Below are 17,243 nucleotides of genomic sequence, written 5' to 3' on the forward strand. Positions count from 1 at the left end.
GAAAAAGAATAAATTGAAAAAAATATCAACCATGGATTAAAATTTTAAAACACCTAACACTTTTAAATAAGTTTCGCACCGTGGCTACCTCGCAAAACATTTCCCCCGCACCACCGTGCGTACCAGAAAGGAGGAACGCACGCAAGCCTTGGCCCCACCTTACACTACTCTGTTTTGTTTATAACGTTGATAAGTACTAATGTTGTTCTAAACTCGCTCTATCTGATTTTTATAATTTATTTTAAAAATAAAAAGAAAAGTATATTTAATTGAGAACGCTTGTCATAAATATTTTTAATTTCTATAAATATAATTAATTTTTTTCGAAATAATTTATTTTATTATTTAATGATGACATAATATATATTTAATCATATGTTAGCAATTATTCTAATATGATATATATGCCAAACTCAAATTATTAGTGAGTGGTGATAAGAATTATTTTAAAAAATATGAGAATTAACAAATATTTGGATTGTTCCTATTTATAAGATTTAAAATTAAAATAATGGATTTTCTTTTTTATGAGATAAGTTATAATATTTCTTATATTAATTATTATTAGATTAAAATTACATCTATTTAAATTAAGAGGGAAAATATCCTGATAAATAATTAGAAGATGAAGAAATATTAATAACAAAAATAATTTTAAAAAAAATTATAAATTTAAGATAAATTTATTATTATTAATTAATTAAGTAATGGAGTCTTATAAGGGAGGGAGTATGTTAAAATGTGTGCTAGAGAAACAAAAGTCAAAGAATCCAACTGCATGCAATGCATGACTTGACTATTGGGGATTGTAGATTGCTTGGTGCTTGCACTAGTATCTATGGAGAGGGGGGAACCTAGAAGCAAACACGTGCAATCCTGACAAGGTTGAAATGTAGGGTGTTACCCAAAAGCAATTTAGAGTGCCCATCTCTTGTGTTTTTCTGTACCACCCACTCACAACTTCCCACGTGGGGACGCACGTGTGGGTGTTCATAAAAGTACTGCATACAACACAACCATGATTAAATACTTTATTTATTCATACCTATTTTTAGGTTATCTTCTCCAACCACTTGTCAGTGCGCCATAATTTCCGATTCCAATTTGTTTTGTAAATGCCATGGCACTATTAAAGTGTGAAACAAGGACTTGGGTTGTAGTATGTACTGTAGTGCGTGGATTCTTTTTTTCTCCAACAATAATACATCCAATCAAATTCACCATGAATAGAGGGAAAAAATAGGAAGAGTAAAACACCAATGGACTTTCTACTTTCCGTGTCCACGATTCTGCTAATTTACAAACTAATTAAGAGAAAGTAGAGGGGAAACTCTTAAAGCCAGAAAAATGATAGCTACAATCTAATCGAGTTGTTTATGAAGATATAGAATTAAAATTGTTTTTTTTAGGATCTTTGTTTGGTTTTATTAATCACTGTCGATATTAGTAATAATGATAACGATCAACTGAAAAAAACAATCTCAATATTTTATACATTTTAATTATATCAAATAATGTTAATTATTTTATTTAATGTAAAAAATACCTTTAAATTGACTAAACTCGATGGTTTTAATTTTTTATAAGCAAATTTATCGTTTTGGTTCATTTAGTTATTTGTATATGCATACAATAAAGAGTAAAAATAATTATTAGATTAAATTATAATAATATATTCTTTCCGCAAAATTATGTTAATGTATTCAAAAATATTTAAAGGTATTCTATTTTTTTAATTTATAATGTAGGTAAAAACTAAAACTAATATGTTAAATAAATGTATGTATAATACATATTATTAGCATTGAAGTTCTAACCAATTGAACTAATAGACCAAATTATATTTAAAGATAATTAATTTATATATATATATATATATATATATATAATAATTTATAATATATATTTAATACATATATACATTTACATAATTAATTTTGATTTAATGATGTATTTTTAACATATACAAATTTTAAAGAAAAGTAGTACGATTAATAAAAAAATATTATATCAATTAAAATTTTAAATATACTTATATTTAATAAATATAATATTTACTCATATTATTAATGTTAATAAAATATTAATAAACTCAATAATCATACTATATAACAAAAAATATGCTTATTTATAATTTTATGTAAACAATATAATAATATTAAATATTATATAATACTTACACTCTTTTTTAAAAAAATTGATTACTTTAAAATACATTTCAACAATATTTCTATAGATTCAGTTGACAGCCATGGTCTACGTCCAATCTTCAAGTTACACCTGAAAAAATTTCACTATTTATTTAGATGTTACAAACTTAGAATGCAATAAGCGTAGTACACTTAAACGCAATCAATCATGACAACTCCAATTGGGATACTCATCACTTCACTTTCTAATCACCTTAAGGATCACATACCCTAGGGTTCTACAGGGAACCCACCCTGCAAACTTAAGAAAAACTTACTCTTAGAATCTAACAAAAACCTTTTCCTAGAACAATAAAGAAAAACCTATTATTGATCTTAATACAAGCAAGCCAAAAGTTATTAACCACTCTCAAGGTAGACAGTTGTCACAAATTGAACGTCTAATGACTTACAACCCTCACTAAGCATTGACTCAAGAGAAACATACTTACTCCTATTTACTTTTTTCTTTTGTCTTTTGTTTAATGAAAAGTAATATTTATATAGGATTTAAAAGATCAAAACACTTTAATTTTGAAATTTTCAAAGATAAGATTTAATAAGAAAAATATTAATATAAATTAATATGTGTAGAATTATTTTAGTTTAACTAATGACTCAAGTTCGAATGTTGATTATGTCTTTGTGATAAATATTTGAAAGAAAAATTTTGTCATTCATAATTATTTTATCTTATTTGAGTGAGATTGTCTTTTATCAAAGATACATGCGAATATTAATGTATCGATAAAATTGAAAAATCAAATAATTATTTTAAAAAAATATATCAATTAGATGCTTTTGCTTTTCAATATTACATTAACTGTGAGGTTAATTATGGTTTAGTTTACATTTGCAAGGGTCTTTGGTTTATCAGACATATAGGAAAATGTACCGAAAATGGCAAGTTATTGTTTAGCAATAATCTTTAACAAGTTACTGTTTATCTCCCTTAATTAGTTGTGTATCCTTCAATTGAACTCATGAAAAATAGGCAAAACGAAAAAGGGGGAAGAAAAAGTGAGAGTTGTGAGAAAATTGAAGGAGGGTACAAGGCACCCCCTCTTTCCTCTGCTGCATAATTGTTATCTACGTGTATGATATGATGGTGCTCTCTCCATTATTATTTCAAGGTATATGATATGATTTGATGTGTTTCTCTCCAATTATTGTGCCACTAAAAATGCATTAGAAGATTGGCAACCAAGTCACAAAAACGACGCTGTCTCCGGTTCACAATATAATTGAAATGGTACTTTTGTGTGACTTATATTTGTAAGAGTACTAACATATGATCTCAGAACAAATCTCTTATATGAAGTTTCCTAATCTAAATAAATGTATATAATATCTCAGTGGCTAGAGGCCAAGCTTCGAATAGGTAAAAGAACAAGACGCATTAATAATTATAGGGACAGTACAAAATTACTAACTCTTGTCAATATTTACTACGATTTCTCCCTAGACTTTGAACCTATATGCTTAATGAACCTAATTTTATTAAACAAATCCGTGTCTTAGTTGTATATTTGCGGCTTACTCTAGCCATAATTTTGTAGATAATTACGTAAGTTTACATTCTTCTAGATTCTAGACATATCTTTCATAAACATCTATAAGTATATTTGAAGAAAAAAGGCAGTGTGACTAGACTTTGCCGCACAAAAGTTTATAAATGAAATGGTGTGACATGATAGAGAAACGCAAAGAACATCCAATTACCTTATCATAGGTCTAAAAAGTGAATGAGGATTCATTATTAGGACTTGAGTTTCCACATAAGACTGCCCCTCAAAAAGTCATTCACTCAAATCAGTGCACAACTAATATCTTCGACTCAAATCATGTCTTTACCCAAAATAATATTGGACATAGAGAAAAAAGAATTGTTTTTTCTAATTCGTGTACACCACACCAACCCTAAGCCTACAAACTCGTGGCTTGTTTTCCATTGAGGAACATGAACCCTGTTTCTCCCGCAAACCTTGACTTGGGCCATTGTGCAAGTCCCATCGTTAAGCATGTGACCCGGTTAATTTTTCTCAAACAAATATTCCAATCACTAACCCACTTGGAATGTGATGCGAATACGACATTTTTGTGTCTTTATTTTCCTAAACTTTTAATGATAAGTGCACAGGGCTTGCGGATAAAGGGGAAGACAACAGGAACCAAATAGTCAAAGAAAATAAAATAAGAGAAAAAGAGAGAAAAGGTTACAAAAGCTTGTACAATTTTGTTTTTTTTTATTATTATGTATTATTGCATCATTTGTTTGTTCAGAAAGAAAATGTTTATTTTTTCTTGTACACCCAACATTTTGTTATTTTTAAAATTATCCCTGACAAATTTATGAATTCGTAATTCATATGGATCCATACAAATTAATTTAAAATTAATAACCCATGCAAGATTCGAACATATGACTTTCAAGTTAGTATCATAATCCTCTAACCAACTCGGTTAATAAGCTAATTAAACATATTAGAACAAAATTAATTATCAAAAAATTTATTTTGTAAATTTACATGTGCATTAAATATACATTAAAATTTTTAGTGTTATATATAACGACATTAATTATTTTATAACATAATTAACCTATTAGATCAATTGGTTATAGTGTCATGTAAATAAGGTGAAAGCCACGGGTTTGAGTCCTGCATAGGCCATTAATTTGTAAAACATATGGATTACAAATTCGCAAGTTTAGAATCTAAAAGTTTTCCAGGGGTAATTTTGGAAAAAATGAAAAAGTGTTGGGTGCACAAGCAATTTTTTGGGTGCGCAAAGTAATTCACATTAAACCAAGAGGAAAAGCTAGGAATTACTAGTTAAACGGAATTACTTTCGGGCCATGAATAAAGCCCAGGGCCCATTGGAGACGGTAAATCTAATGTCCGAGGATTTTCATTTTCTTAAGCCCAAAGATATTAAAACTATGATTTGCCGACCATAAATATGTACGAATAGATACTTGCCTGTCCTTGGGTTTTTCTAATGTCCGAGGTTTTTCTTTTTATTGTGTCTTGGATTCTTTAGCACTCAGCAATAAAGCAAGCTGGGTTTGGATGTTTATTTATGGTTGGTTTTATTGTATTACTGGGAGGGTTTCTCTTGGGCCCTTGTTTTTGTTAGTGGCCCATCTTAGTTCATGCTGTGTTGAAGCTGTTCTCATCGGACAACAAAAAATCAGATTTGCCGGATCACAATAAGCACCATATGCACTTGGTAATTTGAAAAAATTGTTGACTAAACTATATCTTTTTGTCGAGTAAACTTGTTGAACAATTAATTTAAAGAAATTTTTCTTTAAGAAAAAATAGTTGTTTTAGCATTTTTAGTTCATTAGGTATTGTAATTATTTGATTTAGGTCGCACGAGTTTTTTCTCATTTACAATTAACCTTCTTCATCATGCTTTCATTCAATATATAATAAACTTAATTGACGTGATAAACTAAGCATGGCATGATAATGAGTAAGTACATTGTACAAGCTATATTAACTTAAAAAGTTATATTGACTTAATTATCGTGTTTTGATGATACTTGTAAGTAAATTATTTTTTTATGACAACAATGATAAGTAAGAGGAATGTCTTATCCTTCTAAGTAAAATTAATAACATAAATATTAGATGAAATTAGGATAAAGGGATTTGTTTGAAAATGAGAGAAAACCCGAGGATTCAATTAGCACGATTTGAACCTAAAAGACCAAAATAGCATAATTGCGATATTTAAAATCTAAAAACGGAATTAAGCCCATTTCATTTGCAAATGTTTACTCAAAATTAGTTGTGTACAAATGAATGTGGTGTGTTTGGAAATTTGTGTAGATTTATTGGTGTTTGACTTAACGTTACCTAAATATAATCAGTGTTACTTGAAACAGAATTAACTTTTGCATCTTTCTCATCTATACCATATGATTTTTTTTATTAACAAATATTAATTATTAAATTTTGTTTACCAAAAAAATCGAATCCATAATTTTTCCATCATTTCTTTCTTTCTTAACCATTCAATTAATCTTATATTTCCACGATATAAAATTATTGACACACATGATTTAAAATTTCAATACAAAAGAACACCATTACAGTGAATAAAAGTGTAAAACTGCAATTTGAAATTTTATTTGTATCGAAAGTAATTTTTTATTGACGGGTGTTATTTAGCGTGAGTGGAATTTACTAGAATAAAAAGTTAAATACCTGTTTTTTGTTAAAAAATATCTATCTTGTTTTTAAATGCTGGGGAAAAAAAGAAAATAAAAAAATAGTAAAAACAAAAGAGTTAAGCTCTTATAACAAAGACTTCATTGCATCATAGTAAAAGAGGGGATGCAATGCGGAGACAAATAAGTAAATTACCTCCAAAATAGCACTTTTCCTAAAAGAACGTTTGAAGTGGGAAAAAAGAAAAACACAAAAACAAAATGAGAAATGCACGGTAACATACTAACATGATCTTTACAAGTTGCGATGAATGTGTGCTTATCTCGGACATGTCGATCTTTGCAAATCCGAGCAGACAAGCATTTATTAAACTAATTAGTGTTTTTGCCTGGAATATGGTATATCAACTATGAGAAAAGATAAATACTACGAAAATAATAAGTTATGAAATAGCACAAATTAATGTGCAAAAATTTCATTAGAAACCAACGTTTATTGGCAAAAAAATAAAAAAATAAAATCAACCGTTTATTTTATCGTATTCTTTATGATTTTTGGTACTTGGTCCATTTTGCTAAACATTATTTTACTCTCAAAATTGGTTTAAAAGGTAGTATTTTTTTGGTACATTCAAAAAACTAGTTTCGAGTTCTGGAAAACACACCTATCCCTCAAAAAGATGCAGAATGTCAACCCAAATTCTGCTTAAATGATTCTTTCATGCATATTCAACAATCTCATATAATTGGGTTTGCATCGAATATATATATGATTTGGTGCTTCATTCCGAGACAAACCAAAGCAAGAACCGGAAGTCCGGAACAATTTTTTTCCTTTGCTTTGAAACTAACCCTCAAGCTAATTATCAATGACAATAAGTATTTAAACAACTAACATTACGGATATATTTTACCTGATTAATAAACTAATAGCCGTTGGGTAAATGCAAATTGAAATAAAACTCGCCATATACAGAAATAATTTATTGGGCTAAAAATATTCAAAACAGATCAAGAATGCATTTGGTGCTAAAAAAGGGGCAAGATTCCTATCTGACAAAATTTCCTACTTCTCAAAAAACAAACAGCTAAACACTAATTTATTAAACTGTAAAAAAAACGTTCTATATTGTTTTCATGTAATTTTCTTCATCTATAAACAAGAAATCATTATAATATCATTTTTATTTAAAGATCAGATGCTTATTAAAAGATTAAAGGATAAGCTTTATTAAATAAATGGCATAGATTTTAAAAGAGTAAAGGGAAATTTTCTAAAATAAAATAATGGAATATAACCTATAAGTTCATGCTCTACAGCGAATAACATGGTAAAACACTAAAACGCTATGTAAAGAAAATCATTTCAGACCATCCATAGTGCTACGAGTAAAGAACACAGACAAAAAGCTACCAACAAATTTCCTATACAATATAATTTGCATGGGAAAATTTGGGTATCCGTTAAAATCTCATGGCACAAAAATAGCATAAATTTGTGTGTAAAATTATGTCCATATAAAGTGTTATACACTTGGAAATTGAGCAGCAAAGCTACAAAAGCTGTCAAGTAATACAATAAAACTGAAATAAATTTTTGTCAACTTTCGAAGAGGCTCGAACCTAATGCTCTGGCCATATGAACAAATGCCGTTTGCAAAAACAATAGACAATAATAATCCAAAGGAAGCGTTTACAGACCTCATTTGCATACACGAAATGAGAAGTAGATAATTAAGATAGCACGGCATATACGAACAAATAACAGGCATACAAGTTTATCTAATTGTAAAGATCATCCTCGTCAGCTCCACCAGCAGAGGAAAATGGGTCAGATGCAGCAGCTGTACCACCGGCGGAGGTGGAATCTGCAAACCTGAACTCACTTCCAAATCCTCTAGACTGCTGTAATGTTTGGGCGAATGCCTGGTACTTGCGAATGTCAGCATCGCTAACACTCCTTCGAGCATATTTCATTGATTCCTCAAAATGAGCAGCCTTGATTTCTGCTATTTCATCTTCAACATCATCCTCTTCCATTGCTTCAGGGTTATCTCTTTTCCTCCTTTCTCTCTCAATGTCCTGGCAAGAGTCATTGTTAAAGAACAAAATCTTTATTAATTCAACTTTTACAACAAATTTTATAGTTGTTAAATGTCCTTAGTAAAGGAATACAGAGAAAAAGGTGTCCAGAACAGTACCTTCTCAATGTTCTCTCTAATGGCATACTTGCACGCACGCTGGCAAATCTCCGTGATATCAGCACCACTGAAACCCTGAGTGTACTTTGCAAGTGCTCTAAGATCAACATCTTTCGACACGGGGGATTTCCTCAAGCAGGCTTTAAATATCTGATGACGGGAATCCTCATCTGGTAGGGGGATATAAATCAACTGGTCGAGACGACCAGGACGCAGAAGAGCTGGGTCAATAATATCTGGTCGATTAGTGGCCCCAATGATGAACACAGTTTTCTTTGCCGACATTCCGTCCATTTCTGTAAGCAGTTGGTTCAAAACCCTGTCAGCAGCACCACCAGCATCTCCGACACTACTACCCCTCTGCAAGACAAACCAAGGCAAATAGTTGAAGACTGATAACTATAAAAAGACAATAATAGTTGTCTAGACATAAATATTTTGAAACCAATGAATTTTGCCCAAAGTCCTAGCTTGGTAACCTTGAGTGGTACAAACCTGAGTTGCAATAGAGTCAAGTTCATCAAAGAATAGGACACATGGAGCAGAACCACGAGCCTTGTCAAAAATTTCCCTCACATTAGCCTCACTTTCTCCAAACCACATTGTTAGTAGCTCAGGACCTTTGACACTAATGAAGTTTGCTTGACATTCATTGGCAATAGCTTTTGCCAAAAGCGTTTTACCACAACCAGGAGGTCCATAAAAGAGGACTCCCTTCGAAGGTGACATTCCAAACTTCTCAAATTTTTCAGGGTGTTCCACTGGATATTGAACAGTCTGCAAAATAGAACAGTATAAAAATCCAGAAGCAGAAGAAAGAAAACAAGTGCATCAATGTAAGAGCATTGATATCTTCCCAGCTTCAAATGCTCAAATTACCTCTTGGAGTTCCCTCTTAACATTTTCAAGACCACCAATATCTTCCCAGCTGACATTGGGCACTTCAACAACCTGGTACAAGAAGCAAAGTTAAAATTAGAGAAACAATAAACTTAGGAAGATGCAGTCACAAAAGGTAGCAAATAGAGTCAGAACAAGAGAATAGATGCTTAATGGTTAAAACTTTCATAAAAGAAACATTTAAAATTGCTGACAAAACTTACCGTTTCACGTAGAGCAGAAGGATTGCTTGATCCAAGAGCAGTCTGGAAATGCTCATTTGTCACTGCCATGGAGTTCAATATTTCAGCATCAATTGTCTCATCTTCCAAGTCAATCACATCCATTTTCTCTCTGATGCATTGAAGTGCAGCTTCAGTACACAAAGCAGCTAGATCAGCACCAACATAACCATGAGTATCCTTGGCTATTTTTTCCAAATCAACCTGCAAATGACAAAATGGCCAAATATCTTTCAGGATTCAGAAGATTTAAATCAAGCCAAAACATAAGGGAAAAGGAATTTCAATATTACATCTTCAGCAAGTTTCATGTTCTTTGTATGAATCCGAAGAACCTCAAGACGCCCAACTTCATCAGGAACTCCAATATCTATCTCCCGGTCAAATCTTCCAAACCTCCTAAGAGCAGGGTCAATGCTGTTGGGGCGATTAGTAGCTCCAATAACAATTACATGAGCACGTGATTTAAGACCATCCATGAGGGTCAAGAGCTGGGAAACAATCCTCCGCTCCACTTCACCATGAGTCTTCTCCCTCTTTGGAGCTATCGAATCTATCTCATCGATGAAGATGATGGATGGCGCATTTTTCTCTGCTTCCTCAAATGCCTTCCTCAGATTGCTTTCACTTTCACCAGCCAGCTTTGACATGATCTCAGGTCCATTGATGCAGAAAAAGAAGGCACCAGTTTCATTTGCAACTGCCCGAGCAATTAAAGTCTTACCAGACCCTGGGGGTCCATACAACAGAATTCCTTTTGGTGGCTTAACACCAATAGACTTGAATAACTGTGGGTGCCTCAGTGGCAGTTCCACTAATTCCCGAATCTGTGCCATTTGCTTTCTTACACCACCAACATCATCATATCCAACCTCGTCTAATCTATTCTCATCTTCCCTTTTAACAGGCTCTCCTTCACAGAAGATCTCTGTGTCTGGAGCGACAACACAGTACTCAGAAGGGTCAGTTTCAATAACCTTGAATTCAACACTTCTCATCCCCCCTCTCACAAGGAAGAGGTCACCCTTCCTCACTGGTCGATATGCCTCTAGGAAATAAGCTACAAAAGCAAAACTGAAGTTAGCATTCAAAATAAATTAGAATGAAACAAGTTTAAATGTCGATGAGTGGGGTAGATGCCAATGAAAATAACAGAGCAAAAGATTCAACAATGTCCTGTTGTCATTTTAACATTAATACTTACTAGAGAATTTTTTGAGTAACCAATGTTTAGTATGACGATAAAATTTAATCCTAGATATTTTCATAAGCATGGAGACTGTGCAACAACTCAAGATGTAGAATCACCTATCATGTATATAAAAAACACATTCTTGGTCAACTCATTATATTGAACATCCCATAACACAAGGAAGCCACTATATGAGGATTGTGAATTGTTGGTGATTGGGATAATGATAATTCCTTCCCAGCGATCAATTATTTGTTAGTTTTCTCTTGAAATGCAATCAAGTTATTACTGTTGAAGACAATCATTGCATCAAGTTCAAAACAAAATTTATCACCAAATAGGATCAAGTGTTATTACTAAATATCATAAGATGAACTACTATTTAATTTCAAGCCTTTCCTAATCAAAGAAGAAAGTTGCACAGAAAATATACAATCCATAAGCAAAAGAGAAAACCTTTACAGGGTCCAGCAAAACACAATGGTGTAGTAACTCACGTTTTAAGTAGGCATCAAAGAGGTTTCCTGTTACTCCTTCAATAGTATCATCCACAGGAAGAATGTGGACTCGCTTTCCATATTTGACATCAGGACACTGATGCACTGAAACAACATCTCCAAGCCTAACCCTAAGGTTGTTTCTTACAACCTTGTTCATTCTTATTTTTGGTTCCTCGCATGTCTCATCAGCAAGTGCGATACATATTGTATCCTTTCTTTTTTTCCCCTAAAGGATCAAACATAGAAAAGAAACATAATGATTATATAGGGAACAAGTTATCCTGAAGGAAAAAATGAAACAGCTCAATTATGTGTAGTGTGTGTTCATTACGAAACACGCAATGGGACAAAACTAACGATATAGAACGTCCCCTTTTCAAGTCAAATTAAGCAAAAAGAAATTACCAGAGGTATTTACATACAAATTAGTTACAACTATAAGTGAAGGCATTCAGCACAGAATGTTAACAATCTGTTTCAAGCCACAATAATCAGCACTGTTCTCTCTCAGTCCCACCCCTCTCTAGATACAAAACAAACAAACAAACACAGCCTCTCATACCAAGCAAACAAGCATGAAAAGCAGTTACTTTCTCTTGTGCCCAAACCCTAATAACCATCATCCTTAGAAGTAAAGGGAACACTATGTTAGCTAACAAACACTAATACGCAATAAAGAATTCAAAATACAAAAAACGTATTTTTATCCCCAAATAAACAAATACTTCCATCCTTAAATCAATAATCACAATCTACAAAACCTAATTCTCTCACAACCACCAAACACAGTGTAAAACACCATATTGCAGCACAAAACCAGAAATACCTTGATCAAGATGGTGTCACCACGAAAAAGTTGAAGTTTCTCCATGGTATCAGGATGAAGCGCGACAACAGAGTTGTCGTCGTTGACAGCTTCATCAACCACGAGCCGATTCGGAGCCTTCTTACGCTCTAATATGGCGGTGCTAAAATCCCTTTTTGTGCCCTTTCTGAGAAACAATTCAAACACAACCAGGCAACAAACATCGCACAATCAGATTCATCGAAATCGAAAACAAAAATAAGCAGTTAACGAAGAATTATCACGAAAAGAAAAGAAAAAAGTAAAAGCCGTACGCGTCAGATGATTCAGGTTGACTGGCCATGGCTGAAGAAACAAGTGTTGGTTGGTTTTTTGCTCTGCAGAAGAAAAGGATGAATCCGCAGAGACGTGTAGATCTGAGCGAGTTTGGTTTGATATTTATTGGTGGGTTTTGCTCCGTTTCTTGTTAAGAAAGAAATACCAGTGACTTTTTCTTTTTTCTTTTTTTTTTCCTGTTTACTTCGGGTTAAGTTATCGAATCAAAATTATATTTTCATCAACTATATTATATCTTGCAAAGATTTGAAATTATGGTCGTTGAATTTGGTGAGCTTCCTCTATCTAAATTTATCGTATAAAGTATTATTAAACTTTATTTTGTTTTTAGATGCTAAAAGATAATTGATTTGTTTGAAGACAGTCAAAGATAGATTTTGCTTTCATACATATTTATTAAAATGATAAAATACATTAAATTTCTCTCATGTTTATTTAAAGATTGTATATTTTCATAAAGGATAGATGGGATGAAGAAAATATTTGGTGTTAGAGTAATGAAGGATAGCCGTTTGCATAAAGATTATGAGGTGAATAAAATATTTTTCACTTTGTTCTTTGGGATCTCTTTTTTATTACAAGTACATTGGGTTTGTTCGAGTAACTAGTAGAGGGTATTTTTTAAATTACGAGAAGAATACGTCTCGCAATCGATAAAAAAATTATGATATAAGATTTTTAAATTTTCATCACGTTAATAACTTTTCTTTATTAAAATATTGATTAGGTTTTATAGATTTTAAGCATGTTAATGTTAATTTAGTGATACAAATTTCATGTCTTGAAACAATCAATTCACCTAAAAAACAATTAATTCAAAAATCTATCACAAAATAAAAGTGATCATTATTTTAGTAGAACTAAATTGACTCAAACCTAAAAAAATACCAAAATCATTTTTTTATTAGATAAAAGAACAAAAATGAATATTAAAAATAAGATAAAAGACTAACGGTATAATTTAGCCCAATTAATTCAACGAATTTAATGATTTTTCAATGTATTTGTCTAATTTTCTTTTTGCTTTTTAAGAAACAAATCTCACATGTTTCTTAAAAAACAACTTTTTAAAAAAGTTTAAACAAACTTGCTCTTATTAATTCTTTTAATAAAGCAAGTAGTTTTTATTTTTTTATATATTTGTATAAAGTTTTTTTTTTTTAAAAAAAATACTGATTCGTTTAAGAAGCAAATATTGCACCAATAATGTTTTGACTTAAAAAATGATTTCAAAAAATCTTTTTTAAAGTAAATTTTTAAAAAGGTGATAGACAAAGACACTATTGTTTTTTTTATAACTGCTTATTTTGTTAAAAATATTACAGTTTAGACAATTTTTTATAGAAAAAACCAATTCAAACAAATTTATTAAAAATGTGTTCCCTATAAATAAATAAAAAAACTGAAACAAACGGATCCTCCACCTTATTGTTAAAAAAATCACTTTCTAATTTTTTTTTTAATTACTTCTTTTAAACCTATACAAACTGCTCAAAATCATGCTCCAAGACAAGAAAAAAATTCGATGAAGTTGAAAGAATTTTATTTATTTGTTTTGCATGTTTTATAAGCATTGGTAGAAGAATCTCAGTGACAACTTTAGTAGATTTTTTTTCCTAATTATAAATTTGTTATTATAAGATAGAACTCGAGATTTTATTATAGAAAATTGAGTTGAGTATTATTCCGATCCACTACCTGGGTTATATTTGTTTTGCATTTTGAATTTTCATTTACATTTTTTTACATAAACATATATACGCGCGGGTAATGGGTGAAGCTGGAATTGAAATCCTTGTGTAGTTGTTGCAGTGAAAGACAAAGAAGATCAAATAAATGGGTCTAGCTTTAACCGTCGGATTCCTCGGCCTTCTCATTCTATTTCACGCCGCTTATTCAACTATTCAGTGTATCCTAAAACTGATTATCAAACTAGTTTTGCTTTTTGAGTGTTGGGGATCTTGGATCTCAAATTTGGGTCTGATTTTTGTTGCAGACAGGGGCGTGTTGAAGATTACTGAAGAAGAGTTTTCAGGGCTTCCAATCGAGGTTATTTAATTTACATTTCAACCTAGGGTTTTGATTTCATGTAATCTATCTAATGTTTTTGGGAATGATGATTGATGCAGGTGGTGATTGAGCTGTTTCTTGGATTGCTGCTCTGTTTTTGGACTGCGCTCACTGCCCCGGGGAAGTTTCTATCCATACACCCTCACTCTGAGGAGAACAGGTAACTAACTTAATGCTAGGATGTTGTAACTTGTAAGTAACTGTAATGAGATGAATATGAACTGAGGAAACTGATTGTGAATTAGCATCTCTTCATTCTGTGTAGTGTACTTGTTTGGTGTAGAGGTGGTGAATGGTATTCTAGGGGAATTAATTTTGGAATTATCAGTTTTGGAAGATTGAGCTTTATTACGTTAGGAAATATAGCTGACTAACTTAAGTTGCTCGAATTAAGTATTGTTTTGTTTGTGGGTAACTTTGGTCTTGAACATGGGGAGGATTGAGGCTATACAGAAATCAAAATAGAGAAGGTGCTTAAGTTAAGAGGAAATTAAAGAGTTTCACTGAAAACCTTATGCATTATTAAGCAATAAATATTCAAAATCAACTTTGTGACACCTTACATGCTAGTAGTTTGGAAACAGATGGATGTAATATTTCTAGGGAAGATGCAAGAATAAACTAACAAATATTTATTTTGTTAGGGATAAAATGAACATATAGAATCTTATGCTTGGTAAATAAGATTGCATTATTGAGCAATTTGGGCTTTGTCCTGTCTTACCTAACTATATATGACTGTAATTTTATTTAATTAGTTCTGCATTTTTTATGAGGGCGAGCCCTGGTGCAGCGGTAAAGTTGTGCCTTTGTGACTTGTTGGTCATGGGTTCGAATCTGGAAACAGCCTCTTTGCATATGCAAGGGTAAGGCTGCGTACAACATCCCTCCCCCATACCTTCGCATAGCGAAGAGCCTCTGGGCAATGAGGTACGAAGTTTTTTTAGTTCTGCATTTTTTCATCTCAAACTATATGCATAATTTGTCAGGATTGTGCTTTGTCCTGTCTTACCTGTACCTATCAAATCCATGGGTTTCTATCATGCTATATGAAGCTGATGCCTTACTTGATGGTTTAGAATGAAGATTCTGGGAGGGATGGTCTGGGTGGATGAACCCAATAATTGTTAATATATCTTTATTGATTTGGCAAGGTATCAGGACCTCATGTAAGTCTGCTTAATAGACAGTTAGGAGGCACATGGGCCAATAAAAATAAAAGGGGAGAGGAAAGTCAGGACAGTTGGGGGTTGAGGGTTGATTGAAAGAGTTAGTTGGAGGAGAGCTCATGTTTCTTGAGTATCTGGAACAAGGGGGCTATTGCATCTGCACTTTGTAGTTTGTATCTTCATTCTAGCCTCCGATCTTGGATTTCTGTCAATGAACCCTATTTTTTCTTTCTATATTCTGATCCAGTTCTATAACCAGGGTCCATCAATTTGCTATGGGCCATTTTAAGTTACTCCTGTTAGGTTCTTGATTCATATAGAGGCAGCTGGGTTTGATTTGACTAATATACTCATCAACATTATTCATAAAAAACGAGAATGAAAAAGGGGAATTTTATACTTCAACAAGAATGTGTATTCATGCTTTAATGAGAATATATTTTATAGTAACATGGGACCATGCTTTAAGAGTAGTGTGCTAAACAAAAAAAGTGGTGTTCAAAATGTTGGTCATGCATCATTAGTATATGGTTAATTAATCCATAGGTTCCTATACTTAATTTGGAAACTTTTCAAATATGTCCTTATAGATTCAAAATTTTCTTAATGGAGTCCTTGAATCAAGCCTACCTACTGTTAGAGCTCTATAGAGACCCAATTAATTCATTTACAAATTTTAATTTAGAGGGACCTACTTGAAAATTCATAAACATATAGTGATCTATGTATTTATATAAAGGGACTTATTTGAACATTTCTTCTTGGAAAATATTGTAATTTCTGTCTTTGGTTGTATTGTTCCCATAGTTTAGGGATATGCCTTCATAAGGTTTGTCTCTGCTATAATTTAGAGGGACCTACTTGAAAATTCCTAAACATATAGTGATCTACGTATTTATATAGTGATCTACGCAGCCATTTGCTCTGACTCTGCTGGCAAATATCACATGTTATGGAACTATTTGGATCCCAATAACCAGAGTTTGTCTCCTTGGATGCAGAATTGTCTCTTTACCTGCCAACCCAGACTTCATGATCTTCAACCACCGAGGCAAGGTCTTTCCTGTGGAAATGGATTTGAAGCTGAGACAATGAGAACTATTGGATCAAGTGTCTTTATCTCTCACATGAGGAGGAAAATGTTTACACTGAAAAATTAAAGAATTGGGATGTAGATTTTGACCGTTGGTTGATTTATGGGTTTTGCAGTTTCTTTTTGTAGCTTGGTCACTTGCCCTGGTAATTTTGGCAGGATGTTGTTACTTGAGTCAATTGATTTGGCGAAGCCTCGGGTTAGCTTGTTATAGGAGTTATATAATTAGACTAGAATGAAGTGAAGAGCCATGCTTAGCTAAGCAATCAGCTGACATATTCCCTAATTCAGTGTATGTAATTACGATGTGAGATGTAAACTAACTTATGTAATGAACAAACAAACTGAACTACTAAAAAAAGGCATCAAGAGTGATTGTGCCATTAA

At 32.1% G+C, this 17,243-nt stretch overlaps 2 protein-coding genes across 2 annotated transcripts; one reads left to right on the forward strand and one right to left on the reverse strand.

Moving 5' to 3' along the window:
- Positions 1-7,841: 7,841 nt before the first annotated feature.
- On the reverse strand, positions 7,842-12,664 carry LOC114407097 (cell division cycle protein 48 homolog). The gene is made up of 9 exons (XM_028370067.1): positions 12,503-12,664; positions 12,210-12,375; positions 11,381-11,609; positions 9,985-10,751; positions 9,674-9,895; positions 9,450-9,521; positions 9,066-9,347; positions 8,571-8,930; positions 7,842-8,451 (listed from the first exon to the last, which is right to left on the reverse strand). The coding sequence occupies exons 1-9, from the start codon at positions 12,529-12,531 to the stop codon at positions 8,152-8,154; spliced, it is 2,427 nt and encodes an 808-aa protein (XP_028225868.1). The 5' UTR covers positions 12,532-12,664; the 3' UTR covers positions 7,842-8,151.
- Positions 12,665-14,177: 1,513 nt separating this feature from the next.
- Positions 14,178-17,243, forward strand: LOC114407098 (membrane magnesium transporter-like). Its single transcript, XM_028370069.1, has 4 exons — positions 14,178-14,433; positions 14,521-14,573; positions 14,654-14,754; positions 16,765-17,243. The coding sequence occupies exons 1-4, from the start codon at positions 14,361-14,363 to the stop codon at positions 16,856-16,858; spliced, it is 321 nt and encodes a 106-aa protein (XP_028225870.1). The 5' UTR covers positions 14,178-14,360; the 3' UTR covers positions 16,859-17,243.

This window comes from Glycine soja, chromosome 3 (assembly GCF_004193775.1).
Source record: "Glycine soja cultivar W05 chromosome 3, ASM419377v2, whole genome shotgun sequence".
In the NCBI taxonomy this organism is placed as follows: Eukaryota; Viridiplantae; Streptophyta; class Magnoliopsida; order Fabales; family Fabaceae; genus Glycine; species Glycine soja.

What these genes read in the sequence shown, in the direction of transcription:
- LOC114407097 (XM_028370067.1), bottom strand. Translation starts at nt 12,531, where the DNA reads ATGGCCAGTCAACCTGAATCATCTGACGC. An exon ending in CTTCTGCTCTACGTGAAACG is followed by an intron (nt 9,522 to 9,673) that starts GTAAGTTTTGTC and finishes TTCTTGTACCAG; the next exon opens with GTTGTTGAAGTGCCCAATGT. An exon ending in TTAGAGAGAACATTGAGAAG is followed by an intron (nt 8,452 to 8,570) that starts GTACTGTTCTGG and finishes GACTCTTGCCAG; the next exon opens with GACATTGAGAGAGAAAGGAG.
- LOC114407098 (XM_028370069.1), top strand. Translation starts at nt 14,361, where the DNA reads ATGGGTCTAGCTTTAACCGTCGGATTCCTCGGCCTTCTCATTCTATTT. An exon ending in TTTCAGGGCTTCCAATCGAG is followed by an intron (nt 14,574 to 14,653) that starts GTTATTTAATTT and finishes TGATTGATGCAG; the next exon opens with GTGGTGATTGAGCTGTTTCT. An exon ending in CCTCACTCTGAGGAGAACAG is followed by an intron (nt 14,755 to 16,764) that starts GTAACTAACTTA and finishes CCTTGGATGCAG; the next exon opens with AATTGTCTCTTTACCTGCCA.